Below are 17,228 nucleotides of genomic sequence, written 5' to 3'. Positions count from 1 at the left end.
ACGCAGTGTGGCGCCCGCTTTGTTAGATTTATCCATGCTAACAGATTCCCTTTGTTGTGATTGACCGTTTAGCGGTTGTGTTTCTTCTGTAATAACTTATATTAAGAAAGTTGCTGTTTAAATCTTTTGGACTATGAGTGGCGGAGTGTACGGAGGCGGTGAGTGGGATCTCATGATTAAATTAAACGAATCAGTTGTCCACGTTGTCCCGTTTTGCAGCTTTAGCCAGCTTTAAAGCTAGCTAGATATGCTAGCAGTGCTAACCTCTTAACTAGTTCCGTGGTAGATGAAGGCTACATATCTGCTTACATTTTGAATCGCCAAGCGTTTAACAATATAAACATCTGTTTACTCTTTTATTGTGTCGTGCTGTGGCTTAACCTTAGTTTATTTATGATACAACAATGTAAACTAACCCCAGTGCGGCTAGCGAGCTAGCAAGGAAATGAATGAAGTGGGTTTGCCGACCTCATGAACACATCCCGGTGTATTTGTTCAAAGTTAACGTTAAATATAGCTTTCATAGAAATTAATTTAAATGCTAACGATCTGATTGAGCTTAATGAGGGGACGGTACATTTAACGTTAAATAGGCTGCATTTTCACATCATACCCGCGAGACCTTCACAATTGTTTTTCTGAGCTGAGAAAAAAGTGGTCTGCTGCTCTGATTTTTTCACTTGAATGTACCATTCATGCTGTTGTCACTGAATACGATGACCAGATTGTTGAATTAAAGTTAACATTAATATTTACTATTCAGTTACGTTCCACAACAAGATACACGTGCACTATCTTAAAAGCTTAATAACGACACCATAACATTGTACCACACTTGATTTATGATACTGAAACAGATTGTGAGGCAGAACAGGTATCCTTTTTTACAGACTGAATTAATAAAAAGTCATGCTTGTTTTTTGTGACTTATTGTTGTACTACAGTCATTAATTTCTTTACTTTAATACATTGAATGAGCACTGATATTGTCCATAACAGTGAAACTGATGAGCATTGATACATGTGCAAAACAAGTTCAACTTTTCAGATGTCTTAATTTATATACTTTGCTTTATTTGTTCAAAAACTACCACTGAGAAAATACCATTATAGCCTTTTCAAGCTGACATCAGGAGATAAAGTGGCAGAATGGGAATGTGGAAGCAGAAAGTGTGGGCTAGGTGTATTTTAATATTAAATGTATTTATTTTACATTATGTGATGGTTTAAATGCTGGAATGGGAATAAAAAAAAACAACCTTTTTATACAGTACCATCAAAAAACTTGCAAATTACGGTAAAAAACTAATAATAACAGTAGTTCACAACATAAATTTCCAAACCAAGAAATACAAACAAACAATAACAATAAAGAACAAAAAATATCAGTAGTTAAGGAGATTTTATTTTTGCTTTTAAAGTAAGTTTTTTGAAGAAAATACTCTTCATAAGCTCAGTTCTATGCAAAGAGCTCAATAGGCTTATCATTTTAGAGACAAAACGTAAACTCTTACGGGGTCCTTGAAAGTATTTATCGTATTTGTTGAATAAATATCTCCACACTAATTGTAATATAATTCGGGTCAATAGTTTGCTCATAACATCTGTTAGTTTTCGTTTAGAAATAATGTAGGTAAATTTTCAGTTAAAATGGAATGACAATCCCTTCTCTTCATCTGTAGATGAGGTGGGAGCTTTGGTGTTCGACATTGGCTCATACTCGGTGAGAGCTGGCTACGCAGGAGAAGACTGTCCCAAGGTAAGCGGATCACTCAAATGACCTGATTAACTATGTGTTTTTTCTTCCTCTGTGCATCTTCATCTTTCCTCTGTGGGTCCCCAATGGCAAGAAATGAGGGCTGTCACCCTGGAGACAGACAGCATGAATTGAGTTCAGATCATTCCAGAGTACTTGCTCAGATTTGATTTATCTGCGCTTTTGGTGGACATGCTGATTGTGTAAATATGTGAGATGTCAGAGATGGACAAGGATCGAACATACTCTCATTAATCTATGTAATATAAACTATAATTTGCCCTGCTCATAATGAAATGTAATATTCAAACCCAAGTTGCTAAAGTAGGCCCTTTAATCAGTCAGTGTCTTCCTGGTTTTTTGTTTCGATGTGCAGCTGTTGTTTATGCAAGATGAACCAGTCAGTACAGGCCACATCTGTTCAGACTGAAATCAGGTATTTTTCAACATTTCAAAACAAGTGTTATGTTTTTCTTTGGAAGCTCCGATGTTTCGCAAAAATGGTCACGTTTGATTCACTGTTTGGGATGGGGTTGTTCTTCTGATAAAGGTTTAATTGAATTTCATTCTTATGATTGGTCTTGGCACACCAGAGCCCGTAAGATCTTGACCTGTATTGTTTTCTTGTTTTGGCTCGGCTCAGGCGGACTTCCCTACGGTGATCGGCGTGACCATTGACCGCGAGGATGGCAGCACGCCCATGGAGACCGATGGTGACAAGGGCAAGCAGAGCGGCACCACCTACTACATTGATACCAACCAGCTGAGGGTACCGAGGGAGAACATGGAGGTCATGTCTCCGCTCAAGAACGGCATGAGTGAGTGTTGATTCATCACTTTAAAGACAAAGAACAATTTAGTATTTAATGCAATTATTTTTGGCTCTGGGAAATAATGAGTAGACAGTCCAAATGTAATTTGTTGACTGGGTTGTAAAATGTCTACTGTGTATATGCAATGATAAGAAATGACATATGAACAAACATGGTTTCTTGTAAGTGTATGACCCTCTTATTTGTCATAGTTGGTGACATAAACTCATCAATGAATTTTCATAATCCCAACTCTCCCTTTTTAGACTTTTTTGTTCTGATAAGATGACTCTTTGGATGAACTGTATGACGTATAGATGACTGTTATATCATTATGTATGATTTAATGAGACTATTATGAGCCCTCCGGTGTAGTGTCCTCGGTTCTCAACTGGTCCTCAGGACCCACCACCACTTCCTGAATGACAAAGGACCCAAATTTCAGATTTCTTTCAGCCACTTGAACATATTTAGTGAAAAAAGGTGCAGTTTGGACCTGAGCCCGGACGAAACATCCCAGTATATCAACATTACAACAGATAGGGCTCATCATGTTTCAAGAATGTAACTGTAGCTGGGATTACCCAATCAGTGGATACATGGAGTGTGACTAAACTACACTACTACTGCACGCACGTCATAGGAAACCCATGTCCTTCTAAATCATTTTTGCAACAACTTTTTGTTTTCCTCGAAACACACATCCGCGACCCACTGAACAGCTCCGCGACCCACTTTTGGGTCCCAGCCCACCAGCTGAGACCACAGGTCTAAATCATTTAGTTGTCGAACGTCCAAGGATCTTGACTTTAACACTGTTTGATCTGTATTATTTTTATAATCCCTGGACAGAAGCTCAAGTTGTACGTCTCAGATTTCCTGATTTCTGTCATTTTCATGGTGTTTCTGTGTCACATCTGCCCAAAGTTAGTTAGCTGAAAAATTGTATTACTCATTTTGACAACTTCTGTCCAAATCTGCACCTGTGACTGAGAATTGTTTTCGTGACGGTCTTGCCTTTTTACTTGTTTAGTGTTTAAAGCTGTGAGGTTTTCAAATACATTCAAGTAATTTAAATTTATGAGGATATTTGAAGCCTCACTTTGGTGAAGCTGCAACCTCGGATCTCATCGGCTATAGTCTGACGATGATATAGCCTCTGGGGTCAGGGGTTAACATGTCAGGTGTGTCCAGTTTAGCCAACGGTTAGCGATAAACAACCTCCAGTCAACACTTCCTTTTCCGCGTTCTGCATGATTTTCTCTTGTGATTTACTTTCATTACCGCGTCTTGCCTTTGCCAAAATTCCAACATCATGATGCAGATTTGTAAAAAGTAAAAATGCAGCTTTGTCATGTCTGTCATCAAGAGGAGAAGAAAACAACTTTTAAACTGCTAATTTGTTCAACGGAGGTTGGGTCAATCGAGGAAGGCGGGACATCTGAACGCTGAATGGCTTTCGTGACTCAGCGTCAAGGGAATTTTTGATCTAGAACAGATAGCTGAACTTGCTGCAGATGTCTGTTTATAGAGAAGCTGTGACCAGTGAATGTTAGAGCCTCTGCCTCCTGCTTGATAAATCAACTGATCGAAGTTGTTGTCATAAAATTTCCTGTCCAATTCAGTTTAGATACTTTTAATAATTTTTCTCGGTCGAAAAAAATATTTAAACCCAAACAAAATTTCTCTGCTACAGTGGCCACATTTGTGTCGGTGACAGAGGACATGAAATATGCGCTCAAGTGCGCCGACCTAGCTGATGATGCTCATCAGAATCTGGTCCAGTGAAGTTTGGCTGTGAGGCTATTTAGAGACGAGTGTGACACCAATCTTAATTGCAGCAGAACAGCGCTGTGGGACCACTGGCTCCCTCAGAGGGCTGACCTGGAACATTGGTGCCGGCTTAAATTATTATCTAAAAAAGCTCATCATCGCTCTATTTTCTCAACCATCTGACCCAGCAAACAGGATGAAGACTTTTTTGTGTCGATTTATTTTAAACGGGCCTGTAGCACAGATAAGTACAGACGTGAGCACACTAGTTCCCTAAAAACTACCTCATGCTTAGAACGGATAAATGCTCGTCCTTTGTGCTCACCTGTACAATATTTAAACATCATGGGTCAGCAGAGATTTGACATTTAATGAACCGTGCCCTTCTTCTGTCCTTTGCCCTCGTTTACAGTTGAGGACTGGGACAGTTTCCAGGCCATATTGGATCACACCTACAAGATGCACTTCAAGTCTGAACCCAGCCTGCATCCAGTGCTCATGTCAGAAGCATCGGTGAGTTGGTTTTTGTCAGGCTGTCTAAACAGCACTGTGAATGCACCAAGGCCAGACAGTATGCTGGCAGGTTCTCAAAGAGTTAGTGTTTTTAGGTCCTGTTCTGTGAACTTTTTAGACACTTTTTAGATGCTTTAATCAAAGTCTAATATTCTGTTTTGTATCTGCAGTGGAACACACGAGCGAAACGAGAGAAACTAACAGAGCTGATGTTTGAACATTACAACATTCCTGCCTTCTTCCTCTGCAAATCTGCTGTGCTATCTGCGTATCCTTTACTATTGCATTTCATCCACAAAGAGATGTGATAGAGCCAGTGTAAGCCATTAAGTTGTCCCCTGACTGTCTAAACTCTGCTGAACAATATTCCCTTAACTTTGAGTGTTCAAGCTTTGCCAATGGGCGATCTACAGGCTTGGTCCTGGACAGCGGAGCCACACACACCACAGCCATTCCAGTGCATGATGGCTACGTCCTGCAACAAGGTGAGCGATTATCAAACATTCATCAGAACCTAAACCAGGGAGTGGATTTATCATCTAAGAGAGTTAATTTAAGTATCCTTCATTAGTGTATGTGTTTATTGTCTGTGATGTACGTTGCCCTCTGCTGGTTGGAGCTCGCATCACAGCCTTGCCAGTCAGGCCAGCTGTTGCTGCAAATGTTATTTCAAGCTTCTTTTACCATTTTAACTATTGTTTGGAATTTATTCTCTCTCACAGGAATCGTCAAATCCCCCCTGGCTGGAGACTTCATGAGCATGCAGTGCAGGGAGCTGTTTCAAGAATTAAGTTGTGAAATAATCCCCCCTTACATGATTGCCTCAAAGGTAAGATGTTTGTGTTTCTCCAGTGGGACGGTATAATTTAAATAATCTAGTAGAGGTATTTGTCGGATATTGTTCCAGATAAATGAAATCCAAAACTGTTTTGGCATGTTTCTTATTTTTTATTGCACATTCAAGGCAGATATTTGCAGACTTGAAAAAGAAACAGCTGGAAAAGTAGATACTTTTTAACCAGTCTGGGGTGCAGGACCGTCTGGATTTTTCCTTATCATCGTCCTGTTTATACCAGACAATATAAACCCTGGTATTTGTCATTTCAGGACGGAGTGCGTGAAGGAGCCCAACCCAGCTGGAAGAAGAAGGAGAAACTACCTCAAGTCACCCGCTCATGGCACAACTACATGTGTAATGTAAGCAGCACTCTGTCGGGCTCCTGGTACGATTGGCTGGTATGTTTTGTTGAATGTGTTCTAACTTGTCTTGATGTTTACAGTGTGTGATCCAGGACTTCCAGGCGTCTGTGCTGCAGGTGTCAGACTCCCCATATGATGAACAGTAAGAGCATAGTTTATAACTTAATATCACACATGACAAACAGCTCAGTTTGTGCATGTTTTATTAACCTGCCAATGTATAACAATAACAATTTACACGCTAAAAGAAGACATCATCTGAATGTTGTTTGTATGTTTGTACACCTCCCTCTCCTTCATCAGGGTTGCTGCACAGATGCCCACAGTGCACTATGAGCTGCCAAACGGCTACAACTGTGACTTTGGGGCTGAGAGGCTGAAGATCCCAGAGGGGCTGTTTGACCCCTCTAATGCCAAGGTGAGTGCTTTTATGTTGAAGTTTAGAAAAGCTGTTTTTTGTGCCTCATGTTGTTGTTTTTGTTATTAATAAGTTTCCTGAAAACACAATTTTGTTCATTCTGATCCCTTCAGGGCTTGTCTGGAAACACCATGTTGGGAGTTGGCCATGTGGTGACGACCAGCGTGGGAATGTGTGACATCGACATCCGGCCGGTGATTATCAAACATGAGTTTTCTTTTTTTAGGTTGTGGTGGTGGAAATATGCTTCAAGTCATTTGAGACTCTTGGCTTAACTTTTACCCATGAAAATGATGGATGAATTAATGAATGAATTTCTAATGACTGTATGGACGAGAAAGTCTTGCTTGACATGCTGAAGTTATTTATAGAATTTTGCCTTGCCACGAGCATGGATGAGTTCTTAACTCACTTAACATACAGCTTCAATTAAAATACAAAACACTCAGTGCATTTTTTCAGTTTAAGACATTTGAACAGTAGAACTAAATCCAACTTGTTTCCTACAGTATTCTCGGGGATGCCCACAAAAACATGTATACATTTAATTTTTTGTCCTTTCTGTCTCAGGGTCTCTACGGCAGTGTGGTGGTGACCGGAGGAAACACGCTCATTCAGGGCTTCACAGACCGACTGAACAGAGAACTCTCCCAGAAAACTCCTCCGGTGAGTTAACTCCACTGCCTCCTCTCATATTCTGATTAACTTTATCATATTAGGCTGAAGTTTATGCCTATTCAAATACAGTGCAGCTTCTTGTTGTTGTCATATGGAAAAGATACTGCTTTTCTTCATCCATTACTGAAAACGGCTCTTATTACCTGACAGAGTTTAACATGTTTGTGATTTTCAGAGCATGCGCCTGAAGTTGATAGCCAACAACACTACAGTGGAGCGCCGGTTCAGCGCCTGGATAGGAGGCTCCATCCTGGCATCCCTCGTAAGGACACGCAGCAATTAGAACAGCTTTTTCATTATTATGAAGGGAAATATGCTCTCACACACTTATCTAATTCTACTAACTACAGAGCTGATAAGTCGGGTCTTGGACCGTCAGATTAAACTCTAGCTCATAAACAAGTGTACAACCCAAAGATGTACAGGGACATTTCTTCTGTGGTAGCTAAATCACGAGAACTGTATTAACGTTGATACAACCACTTTGTATGTGTTCCAGCCTCTCCTGTTTTTATCCCGACATATACAAACTAATCATGTTTAATTCTGTCTGCCAGGGAACCTTCCAGCAGATGTGGATCTCCAAACAGGAGTACGAAGAGGGAGGAAAGCAGTGTGTGGACAGGAAGTGTCCTTGATTTGCCGCTTAACCCTCCCCGTTACTGTCTTTGCCAATAGCTCAACATCACGAGTCGTTCACCTCTGACCCTGGACTCAGGAAGGCCTACAGATGATCACTCTCGTTTTGTATTATTTGTTTTTAAAAAAAAGTTTGTCCATAAGCTGCCTGTCTGAGGTTTATTTTGAAAATCAGACATGCACATGTACTAAGTCAACACTGTCACTATGATGAAATGGATTAAAGTTCCTTTTTTAAAGGTCAATCTGTTGCCTTATCTTTAGGATTGTTGGTGTTCTGTTGAAACCTTGCATCTTAAACAGCCAATCATTGTGGACTAGATAAAAGATGGATCCTGCTTTGTATTGTCCATGCATTTTTCCTATTTGAAATAATCTTGCATTGTCTAAGTGCCATCAAATAACAGCAGTTAGATCCTAGATCAAGTTTTCTAACATCCTGGGGAAACCTTGTGAGAAACACAGAATTTGTTTGCGCGATGCAAGGTTTCTGCAGAATATTTACAGGTAAACTCGGGTGATGTGTGTTTGAAGGAACAACCTTACAGTTTGAGGTGAATGTCTTTTGTCCATAAACCTTTTTTTGTGTAGTCAGTAAGCTCATTGTAGGCAAAGGCGTGTCAGTTCTCGCCTGTGCTTATTGGCGTCAGCTGAAATAAATCTGTATTTAATTTTCAATCTTGCTTGTCATTGGCTACATGTGGTCTTTTCAAAATAAAGTCATTTTTGTTAAATAATGTCAAAAATGTTTTTAGCTCAAAGTATAATATCCCACTTTGAAATATATTTTTTCTATTGAGCAGGTTTAAATTAAGGTCACGGTATCAAATGACTGAAGTTGCTGAACACACTCTTAAAAATGCTCCGGTCACACAATCTCTGAACCTTAAACATTCATGATAAAAAGTCATTACATGAGGTGTGTTTTAATATCAAGTATGAAAACAGTGACCAATACATTTCAGGGTGATGTATCATAATTTATCTTACAGGATCACATAACAGCTGCACAAATACACTCATAATCTACACAGAACAACGGTTTCAGAGCTTCAGTTATTTTAGCAGTTCAGACCCTCATATTAACATTATCTGCTGATAATATGTGGTGACGGCATTGTGTCTGAACAGAGGTCGGGCTTGCAGATCTCAAAATTGCCAATTGCAAACTGTGCTTGAGTTTCACGATGCAGGAACTTTCATTTGAGGAAACTTCTCCTCGAGTTTGGCCTGAGTTTGCTTCTTGAAGTTAGCTTTCCTGACCCTGTCTCGAAGATGCTGATCAATGCGCAGCCTGCAAGACAGACAAAACAGGAAAATCAAAATCTAGTCGGTCTCCACACAGACTTTTACATTAAATAAAACATTTTACAGTTTTTTAAATGCTTCAATACAGTATGTGCTCTATAGCTTCTTACCTTATGTGTGGTTCGACAAACTGGGGGGTGTAGAACTTCTTGATCTTGTACCTTTTGTTCATGTACCAAGGAATAGCATACTCTTTGAATCGATACCTGAGAGAAGAAAACAAGTGTGTATGAGTGCCATTCTCTACATTTCTTTTTCCATGCATGTGCATAAAAATTAACAAAATGCAGACCCACTACAAGAAATTAAAACTCCACAGGGTATATTTAAAGTGTTAAAAATGCTGCATTTCTCAATGTGTGTTTGTAACACCCCGAGTATGGAAACTCTCCCCTCACCAGTAGGCATGTCCAAATATGTTCCTCCTCCAGGCTCCCGGTCTGCCTTTCTCCTGTCCTGTCTGCAGCAGACGCAGTGCTGTCTCTCTCTCATTCACCACTGTCTCCAGTCTGATCATTGACCGCTCAACCTGGCAGGAGAGAGGAGAGCAAGATTTACCAACATCCACCACACTGCCAAGTACAAATCCAGCATCATGCCTAGTTTTGTTAAAGGCTGAGCCAAAGTCGATCCGTCAAATGTGATTTACTATTTCTACAATAATGGTGAAGATGTCACCTGAGCATCATACCAACCTTCCTTAGTCTTTCTGGACTTGGCATCGGAACCCTTTGCCTTCTTGCTTCCTGCTGAAGCGTGAGCAACATGTTCTTTTCTTTCAACAGCACATACCTGAGACAAAACAAGAGTGTTAAACACATCTGGTAAATATTATTACACTGTTAAAGACAGGAGTGAACTCAACAGTGCTTACCAGAGTGAGTGTAGATCTTCATTGCTCTTCGTTCTCAGTTGTTTGGCAGTCCATGGTCCACCTTAAGAATTATAACATGCCAATTAAATGTGAAATACTGCATCATGTCAATACGTTTGCACAACAAAGGTGCTATGGAAACTGAAAATGTTGGTGTTTTACCTGACTTCACGGTTGTCTCTCCCCAGTTCTCAGGGAGGTCAAAGAACTCTTCCAGCCCTCTTCTGCTGATGGTGGTGTGCAGGGCTCGACACTGAGCCACAGAGCTGGTGGGACTGAACTGAGACGGAGCAACAAGTGGAGACGTCTCCCTAGTGGGTGAAAAAAAAATTCACTCAAGAATTACTCCGAATCACAGTTTAGTTTTATTAGCAAAGTATGTGTGCAAGAAATTTGACTCTGGTTTTACATTACTCTTAATGTACAGACACAGATAGATCTACACAGACACACACATACACAAATAGACATACGCCTAAAACAAGCAGAAGTTCAACAAAGGTACCAAATATACTTAAACACAATAGGAAGAATCCACATGAGGATAACCCACACGCTATCTCTCAAAGATTTCCCCGATTAGGTTTGATTTGAACAAGTTTATCCTGCAGCAAGTAGCAGAGGCGTATTCCTAAACAAGAACATGTCACTGGATATTTCTTGTACACCAATATGTCTCCTGTCACAAGGCTTTAAGTGAAAAATAAGCTGGACGTATACTGTAGATCTGTCAGAACTGTGTTCTAGTTTTAAAACTATGTGATGACTTCCTGTCGCTAAACACAGCAAATACAACCTCCTGCAATTACATTATTGGTAACACCAAGAAGACCACGCTACAACTGACAACATTATAAATTAAACCTTAGCTTCACTCTATATGCAGATCTTTACAATCTGTCACAAACCGTCAATGAGAAGTTGAGCCAGGGTTAGCTACGAACACGTTGACATTTACGTCGTTTACATGTCATGTTTTAACCACTGCAACAGTTCTTACCTGTAAAGATGAGACTGGTATTTGCTCAAACTAGCAGTAAATTGTTGAGAATGTATCGCTGAGGATATCCTAAAGGCGTTTTGAAACTGCTTGCAAAGAGTCAAAACGCGTCCTGCCGATGAGGACGCCGCCATCTTTCCCGTAGTCCCTCCCACATTACCCATCATGCCCTTTTCTACAATAGAGTACCAAAATTATTTATTATTGTTGTTCTTTTTCATGTTATTGATATATTTATGTTGTTTCTGTATATAGTGTTTATAAATAATAATATAATCAAATTAGAATAAAACAATTCTGTAAATCTGCCCTTGTCAAATATGGCGGATTCCGCTTCAATCGTTCATCAACCAATCAGAGATCGTGTTGTTGAACGGTCGTCCCACAGCAGCGATGGTGGGCATGAGCGTTCTCAGGTCTGCTGCTGCATTTGCAGCCAGACTGAGTCCTCTGAAATCTGGAAATAATGCGGCAAATCTGCTCAGTCGAGCCATCCCACGAGCAGATAAAGGTAAGGGACACCGTGGCTGTTAAAAGAATGAAATGTTTGACTCTGTACGTGTCCGTCTCGTCTTTTGACCTTGCGTCGGGCTTGTTAGCTATCCAAGAGCTAGCCTGCTGGTAGCGTTTGTTCTGCTGTCAACAAAAAGTAAAAAGGAGAGTTGTACTTGAACAGTTAATGTTAAATGATCACTAAGCAGTATATGACATTTTTTAAGCTATCCTTATTGTCATCGGGGTAATAGTATTTGAGTCAGGTATTTATTATTCGGCGAAATAGTTTTTTATATCGCTTGAATGACACTGTAATTTCTTCATACATACAGTCATTGGTCAAAATGATCAAACAAGGTATTACATTTTACTATTAATATTTTGGAATTAATCATACATATTATTTCTCCAAATAGTATTATAACTCGGAGCCAAATACTTGGGAAATATGAATATGATAACACATTTATAACAAAATAAAGCTGCGATAATGTCGATCAGGTTGACTTGTCCATTTTGCTCACTGCGGATTTGTTGACTAGAACACACTTTTGGGAAACAGTCGTCAGTAATGAAGGTACAAATGTTCTGATTGTTCAGTTTAGTAAGTAAAACCCTAATAAATGGTTAACATTGACCTCACACTTTGAAAATGGCATTCAAGAGCCCAGATAATGTGTCATATCACATTCTCAGTACTATGACAATTAATTTCTCAGCTTTAATTGGGGAATCCATTGTTTTGCAGTGGCTGTCCGTTGGGGTCATGGAAAGCAAATGTTTGTCGTCAAACCCTCTGACTTCTATGACAGGAGATTTCTGCGCTTATTGGTAAGTACTGTAACACCATTATGGGGTTGTCCAAGCTCTAATTTGGGGACTGCAGTTAGATAATAATATCGATGCCAGCAGCATTCAATTTTCATAAATTGCTGTGTGTTGATAGCCAAGACACTAAAGTAGATCCTTGCTCTACCTGTAACGTTTGGATAGAAATAGCCTATTAAAAGATGTCCAAACTTCTAATAAAATGCAGCTGACATACATTACATAAAATTAAATAAAAAATAATTAAATAAAAAAAACATTACAAAAGAATTTATCTGTTGTATTCATCTAAATTATACTTAATGCCTTTGTCCACATCATGTTCAAATTGATATTTCTCAAATGAAGATGCAGAAGGACTTTCATTTACTTCAGCAACAGAATAAAATCATACTTTTGAAATCATAACTTTACATGCAGCCAGTAGTGATCCATGCATGAGTCAAACCAAAGTGAACCGAATTTTTGCTCTTAACTATTTCTATTATGCCTGTTTCAATGATATGAAAGTGCAACATAATAACATAAAAATGTTTTCATAAAATGTCAACTACTTAATTGTCTAACCAAATGTAAATGTCAGGAATACGTTTTAGTATTCCTGACATTTAGGTTTGGTTGGACCTCCAGTCTTGATCTCCTCTCATGCAGAACCAATACAGAAGCTTAGGTATTTAAATTGTTGTCCCCTCATGTTTTTTTCAGCAATTTTATATCCTGCTGACCGGCATCCCCATGGCCATCATTATCACGAGTGTGAATGTCTTCATCGGTAAGAAAGCGTTCAAGATTTTTGTGTGCTTCAGTGCTTTAAATTAAATTTTATGAATAAGTCAAAAGAAGTTCAACGTTTCTTTGAGTTGAACTAGAGTTTGATTTTTGTTGTATAGGTGAGGCCGAGCTGGTTGAAACTCCAGAGGACTATGTACCTGAGCACTGGGAGTACTACAAGGTATGTCGTTTGTTTGTGTCACGGATCTGAACCCTGGTTCGGGGGAAAGTTGGGCTAACAAAACATGCATCACATTCAAACTTACACATCACAGTGTGCATAGTTGTGGTGGTAGTAAAACTAATTGATTACTTAGTCTAATGGAAAGATCAGTGATAATTTATTTATTTATTGTAGTACTTAAGTCTGATGTGTGGTTTTCTCTATCATTGCAGCATCCCATTACTAGGTGGATTGCAAAGACCCTCTATGATTCCCCAGTGAAGGACTATGAAAAGATGCTGGCTGCAATCCAAATAGAGAAAGAAAAGGCAGACATGAGGTGAGCGTTGGTGTGCTATGATGTAGCTTTGAGTCTCTAGCAAACACATTCCTGTTAGTTTGTATATGAGTCAGATTTCTGTGCTGTTTTTGCCATTGTTCTCCAAATGATATCATAGTAACAACAAGTGTCCAGTTGCACAGAAGCATCCAGGAAGCAGTGTGACAGTTTGGTCTCAACACAAGAGTTTTCATGTTATAGAAAAGATTGTCAGCACATCTTTCACAGGTCTACTATGCACTTAACCAAAGGTGTTGAGAGAGGTTTATCTGTTTAGGGGGGTATCCTATAATTCTGTCTTGTATCTTGCCAAATTGAAATGGATTGTTTGCTACACATCAATGATACATTTTTATGCTTTTAGGACTGAATATAAATGACATAAAAGGGGGATGTTTTATTATATCTTCAACTCTGACAATAAACAGCTGAACAGGAAACAGAATTGGCACAAACTATGGCCACTAGTGACACACAAAACAGTCACACTTTTAGATAGTCAGATTAAGTATACAAGAAAAAATGGTTTCCTTTCTCTAAAGAAAGACATGCCATGACTTCTTCCTTCTCCTGGCGTGGTAAAAAGCGAGTACAGGGTGCTGTGTAAAATTAACCTGCTCTCTTTTTTCCATTTCTGACCCATCCTTGTATTATTTCCCCGCCTGTTTGTTAATGACAGACTGACTCAGCTGGACGTGCGTCGACAGATGAGGCAGAAGGGAGATGGCCCCTGGTTCCAGATGGACACCCTCAACAAGGAGCTCATCGACAACAGCCCCAAGTCGTCACCTGACAACTAATCCGGACATGTCTGCCATCAGTACAAAATGCCGATCAATCTCACTGTTTGTACATTTTTCCCTTCTTGCGTAAATAAAGTATCTATATGTACTGTAATACTCTTTGTCGTCCAGTGCTTTTAATAGCTTTATTCTGACAAATTGTGCTACCTTGAACAAGAACAATCATGTAAGTCTTATGGATTGGATTACATTGCTGGACAGAACATGCGCTCAATGTACATCATGCGGCCTAACAAGATGACTTGGGCAGAGCCTGTTTGTGCTCCCGGTGACTGTTGGTTTCCTCTTGGGGGCTCCTGTGTCCTTCCGCAGTCCAATAATATACAGAATGGGTGGATTGGAGATTTCCTGATTGATATTTTGCATGTGCCTAGGTGGTACACACAGTTAAACTTGTTTTATTTGTAGTTTTTTGTATGTGAATGGACTGCCTTTATAAAACGCTTTTATCCCAAGCACTTGTACAAATTCAAAAAGTGCATTTAGCGTCAGCTTCAACCATACATTTGTTGCATTTCTGTTTACCATAAAATGCAACCAATCAAATGTGAAAGTGGGATGGTATCACAAATCGAGGTGTAGCATTTTAAGATAAGTTAATTCTTTATTGATCCCCAGAAGAAATTTGGGCGTTGCAACAGCACAAGACAAAGTGGCAAGAAGGTAACTACAAATAGGAATAGATAAAATAAGAGCATTCGTATCAAGTAGTATGCCTCATAAATTTCCAACTAGTTTACTCACACCCACAATATATTGGTATACAGCACATTAGTCTGTCAAAATGTCACACTGAATGGGAATTTTTGTGGAGACCATTTGGCAAGTAATTTTATAGTTTTTGCAGCTATTGTGAGTGTCCACCTGGTGGCAGCACTGTGCAGACAGTTTGATTTTTAGACAAAACAAAGGCTCCTAAGGTTGTAGAGCTCACATATTGATTCTATATTGGAAGGGACACAAAAGGCATGCGCCTTATGCTTTTTCATTAAATTAAATATAGCTACAACAACCCTTTTTTGACCAACATAAACTAGAGCAGATAAATACAGAGTGATGCAGGATACTGAAAATATTAGCAATAACAAATATCCCCTCATAATCATGCATTTCCAGCATCCTGGAAAAGGAAACATGGTGTAGTAAGTGTGGGTGGCTTTATGAATCATCCTCCGAGGTGGTGGGAGGGGCCCTTCTGGTAAAACATCCCTGTGTGTACACAGCCTCACCACAGCCAGCAGTAGCGTTGTAATTTCTGCGCAGGTCAAACCTTTTTTTGATAGAAAACAAAACAAGAGGACAAGAGTAGCCTTCATGCTTTGCCGCCCATGTAGCAGCAGCATTAGCAGCAGCAGCCTGCCTCCACCCCTCTGTCATTTTATTTTTATGTTTTTTAGCGTCACATCCCCCTGGCCGGAGGAATGTAGAGACGGAGTGCTTTAAAAATAGCATCCTCTCCTCTGACAGCGCTGCTCCGGTGGCTCAGCAGCACTGTGGTGCGAGAAGCAGGAATGCGAAGATGGCTGCAGACCTCGGAGAGCTGCTGGTCCCGTACATGCCCACCATCAGAGTGCCCAGGACAGGAGACAGGGTTTTCAAGAGCGAGTGCGCCTTTTCCTTCGACTCTCCTGTAAGTGCCAGTCTGTTTCACACACACACACACAGACACGCGCGCGCCGAGACACGAGCGGGTTGTTTGCGGGGTGAATGTGCGTGGCAGGCGGACTGACTGGCTTGGCTAAACAACACACGTGAACCTGCTGTAATGTGCGAGTGTTTGTGTGTCTCCATGACCGCCTTCCTCGTGAACTTGAGAGCAAATTAAATAATTAAATGTTGTTTACATCTCACGAGAGAGGCATGGAGGGATTTCCCTTTGTGCAGGGGAGGGGTAGACGGTCCAGTTCGGGCCACAATACCACTCAAACCAGTAAAACACAAGCTAACACACCTGCTTTGAGCTGTGAATTTACTTAAAAAGCTTTAGCAGCACTGTCAGGATGTAGCCGCAGCTGTTGTGTGTCGCTTGGTCGTGAGTTTACAGCCTCCTTATGGCGTCTAGAAATTGACTTTAATGTGTCAGGTGTACTTAACGGTCATTTTTAAAATTCAGTTACAACTTTCCTTACATATATGCTAAAATATAGTTAATTAATATGCTCTGTATTGTGTTTTTGTAGCCTTTCATAGCATGTAGCAATCCATTTTTTGTGTGATGTACTGTTAAAATTCACCTGCTTGGCTTAAAATTGAGCTTACAATGACCAAGCAAATATTCAGACTATCATTGAAGTACTCCTGTATTGATTTAAAGTGAGTTTTTATGCTAAACAGTGAGTCTTGAGCGGCCTTTACAGTGTGTGTTACTAGAGAGCTTGTTAATAGAAAATCTCCTGACCCGTATTTCTAATCAGGTCTTGATGTATTTTTGTTATTTTGTGTTTTTTTCAGTGATAAAGACATCAGTCATAGTATCAAAACATTAGTTCCTTTTATATTTCTAGTTACTTGTAGTTTAAAAAAATATTTCTCAGTCCAAATCTACAATTCAACTTTTCCTGTACTTGTAAGTTAGACTAGTGACCTATAGATATTCTTAAGTTTGTGCTCCTAACACATTGTTCATACAACAAAAAACCTACTTTCTCAACAGAAACCGTTTTTAAAGGTGACTCAGCTGTCTGGAGTTCATCATGTTGGCCCGAGGACTGGTTTATTTTTATCCTTGCACTGTTGAAGCTCGTATGTCACTCTGGGCCACTTAAAGGTTTATCACAGGGGTTCATAGGGGCTGCACTGATTGCAGATTTAGGTTAGTTTTGAAGGATTATTGTGGATGTGTTTTGTCTCTGACAGT

The 17,228-nt window shown here is 39.8% G+C and overlaps 4 protein-coding genes across 5 annotated transcripts in view; 3 read left to right on the top strand and 1 right to left on the bottom strand.

Annotated features, from left to right (window-relative positions):
• Window positions 1–32: 32 nt before the first annotated feature.
• Window positions 33–7,874, top strand: actl6a (actin-like 6A). Its single transcript, XM_069679874.1, has 14 exons — window positions 33–158; window positions 1,683–1,759; window positions 2,400–2,574; window positions 4,754–4,854; window positions 5,025–5,122; window positions 5,245–5,339; window positions 5,577–5,683; window positions 5,962–6,051; window positions 6,135–6,196; window positions 6,358–6,472; window positions 6,586–6,666; window positions 7,043–7,138; window positions 7,326–7,412; window positions 7,708–7,874. Exons 1-14 carry the CDS (start codon window positions 134–136, stop codon window positions 7,786–7,788), a joined length of 1,290 nt encoding a protein of 429 aa, XP_069535975.1. The 5' UTR covers window positions 33–133; the 3' UTR covers window positions 7,789–7,874.
• Window positions 7,875–8,871: 997 nt separating this feature from the next.
• mrpl47 (mitochondrial ribosomal protein L47) lies at window positions 8,872–11,105 on the bottom strand. Its single transcript, XM_069680329.1, has 7 exons — window positions 10,972–11,105; window positions 10,134–10,282; window positions 9,972–10,032; window positions 9,793–9,889; window positions 9,496–9,626; window positions 9,208–9,303; window positions 8,872–9,083 (listed from the first exon to the last, which is right to left on the bottom strand). The coding sequence occupies exons 1-7, from the start codon at window positions 11,103–11,105 to the stop codon at window positions 8,972–8,974; spliced, it is 780 nt and encodes a 259-aa protein (XP_069536430.1). The 3' UTR covers window positions 8,872–8,971.
• A 259-nt stretch (window positions 11,106–11,364) lies between these two features.
• ndufb5 (NADH:ubiquinone oxidoreductase subunit B5) lies at window positions 11,365–14,465 on the top strand. The gene is made up of 6 exons (XM_069680175.1): window positions 11,365–11,482; window positions 12,215–12,297; window positions 13,000–13,066; window positions 13,185–13,246; window positions 13,462–13,568; window positions 14,248–14,465. Exons 1-6 carry the CDS (start codon window positions 11,365–11,367, stop codon window positions 14,366–14,368), a joined length of 558 nt encoding a protein of 185 aa, XP_069536276.1. The 3' UTR covers window positions 14,369–14,465.
• A 1,425-nt stretch (window positions 14,466–15,890) lies between these two features.
• usp13 (ubiquitin specific peptidase 13) overlaps window positions 15,891–17,228 on the top strand; it is a 31,005-nt gene continuing 29,667 nt past the window's right edge. For both annotated transcript variants that reach the window (XM_069680148.1, XM_069680147.1), the window contains exon 1: window positions 15,891–16,001. In XM_069680148.1, the coding sequence (XP_069536249.1) occupies window positions 15,891–16,001 (111 nt within the window). The remainder of the gene's footprint in view (window positions 16,002–17,228) is intronic.

This window comes from Semicossyphus pulcher, unplaced genomic scaffold (assembly GCF_022749685.1).
Source record: "Semicossyphus pulcher isolate SPU_LCO1_2020_fin unplaced genomic scaffold, fSemPul1.0.p SCAF_4, whole genome shotgun sequence".
Taxonomy (NCBI): domain Eukaryota; kingdom Metazoa; phylum Chordata; class Actinopteri; order Labriformes; family Labridae; genus Semicossyphus; species Semicossyphus pulcher.
Note: the sequence above shows the minus strand (reverse complement) of the source record. Positions and strands in the feature narration are given on the sequence as shown.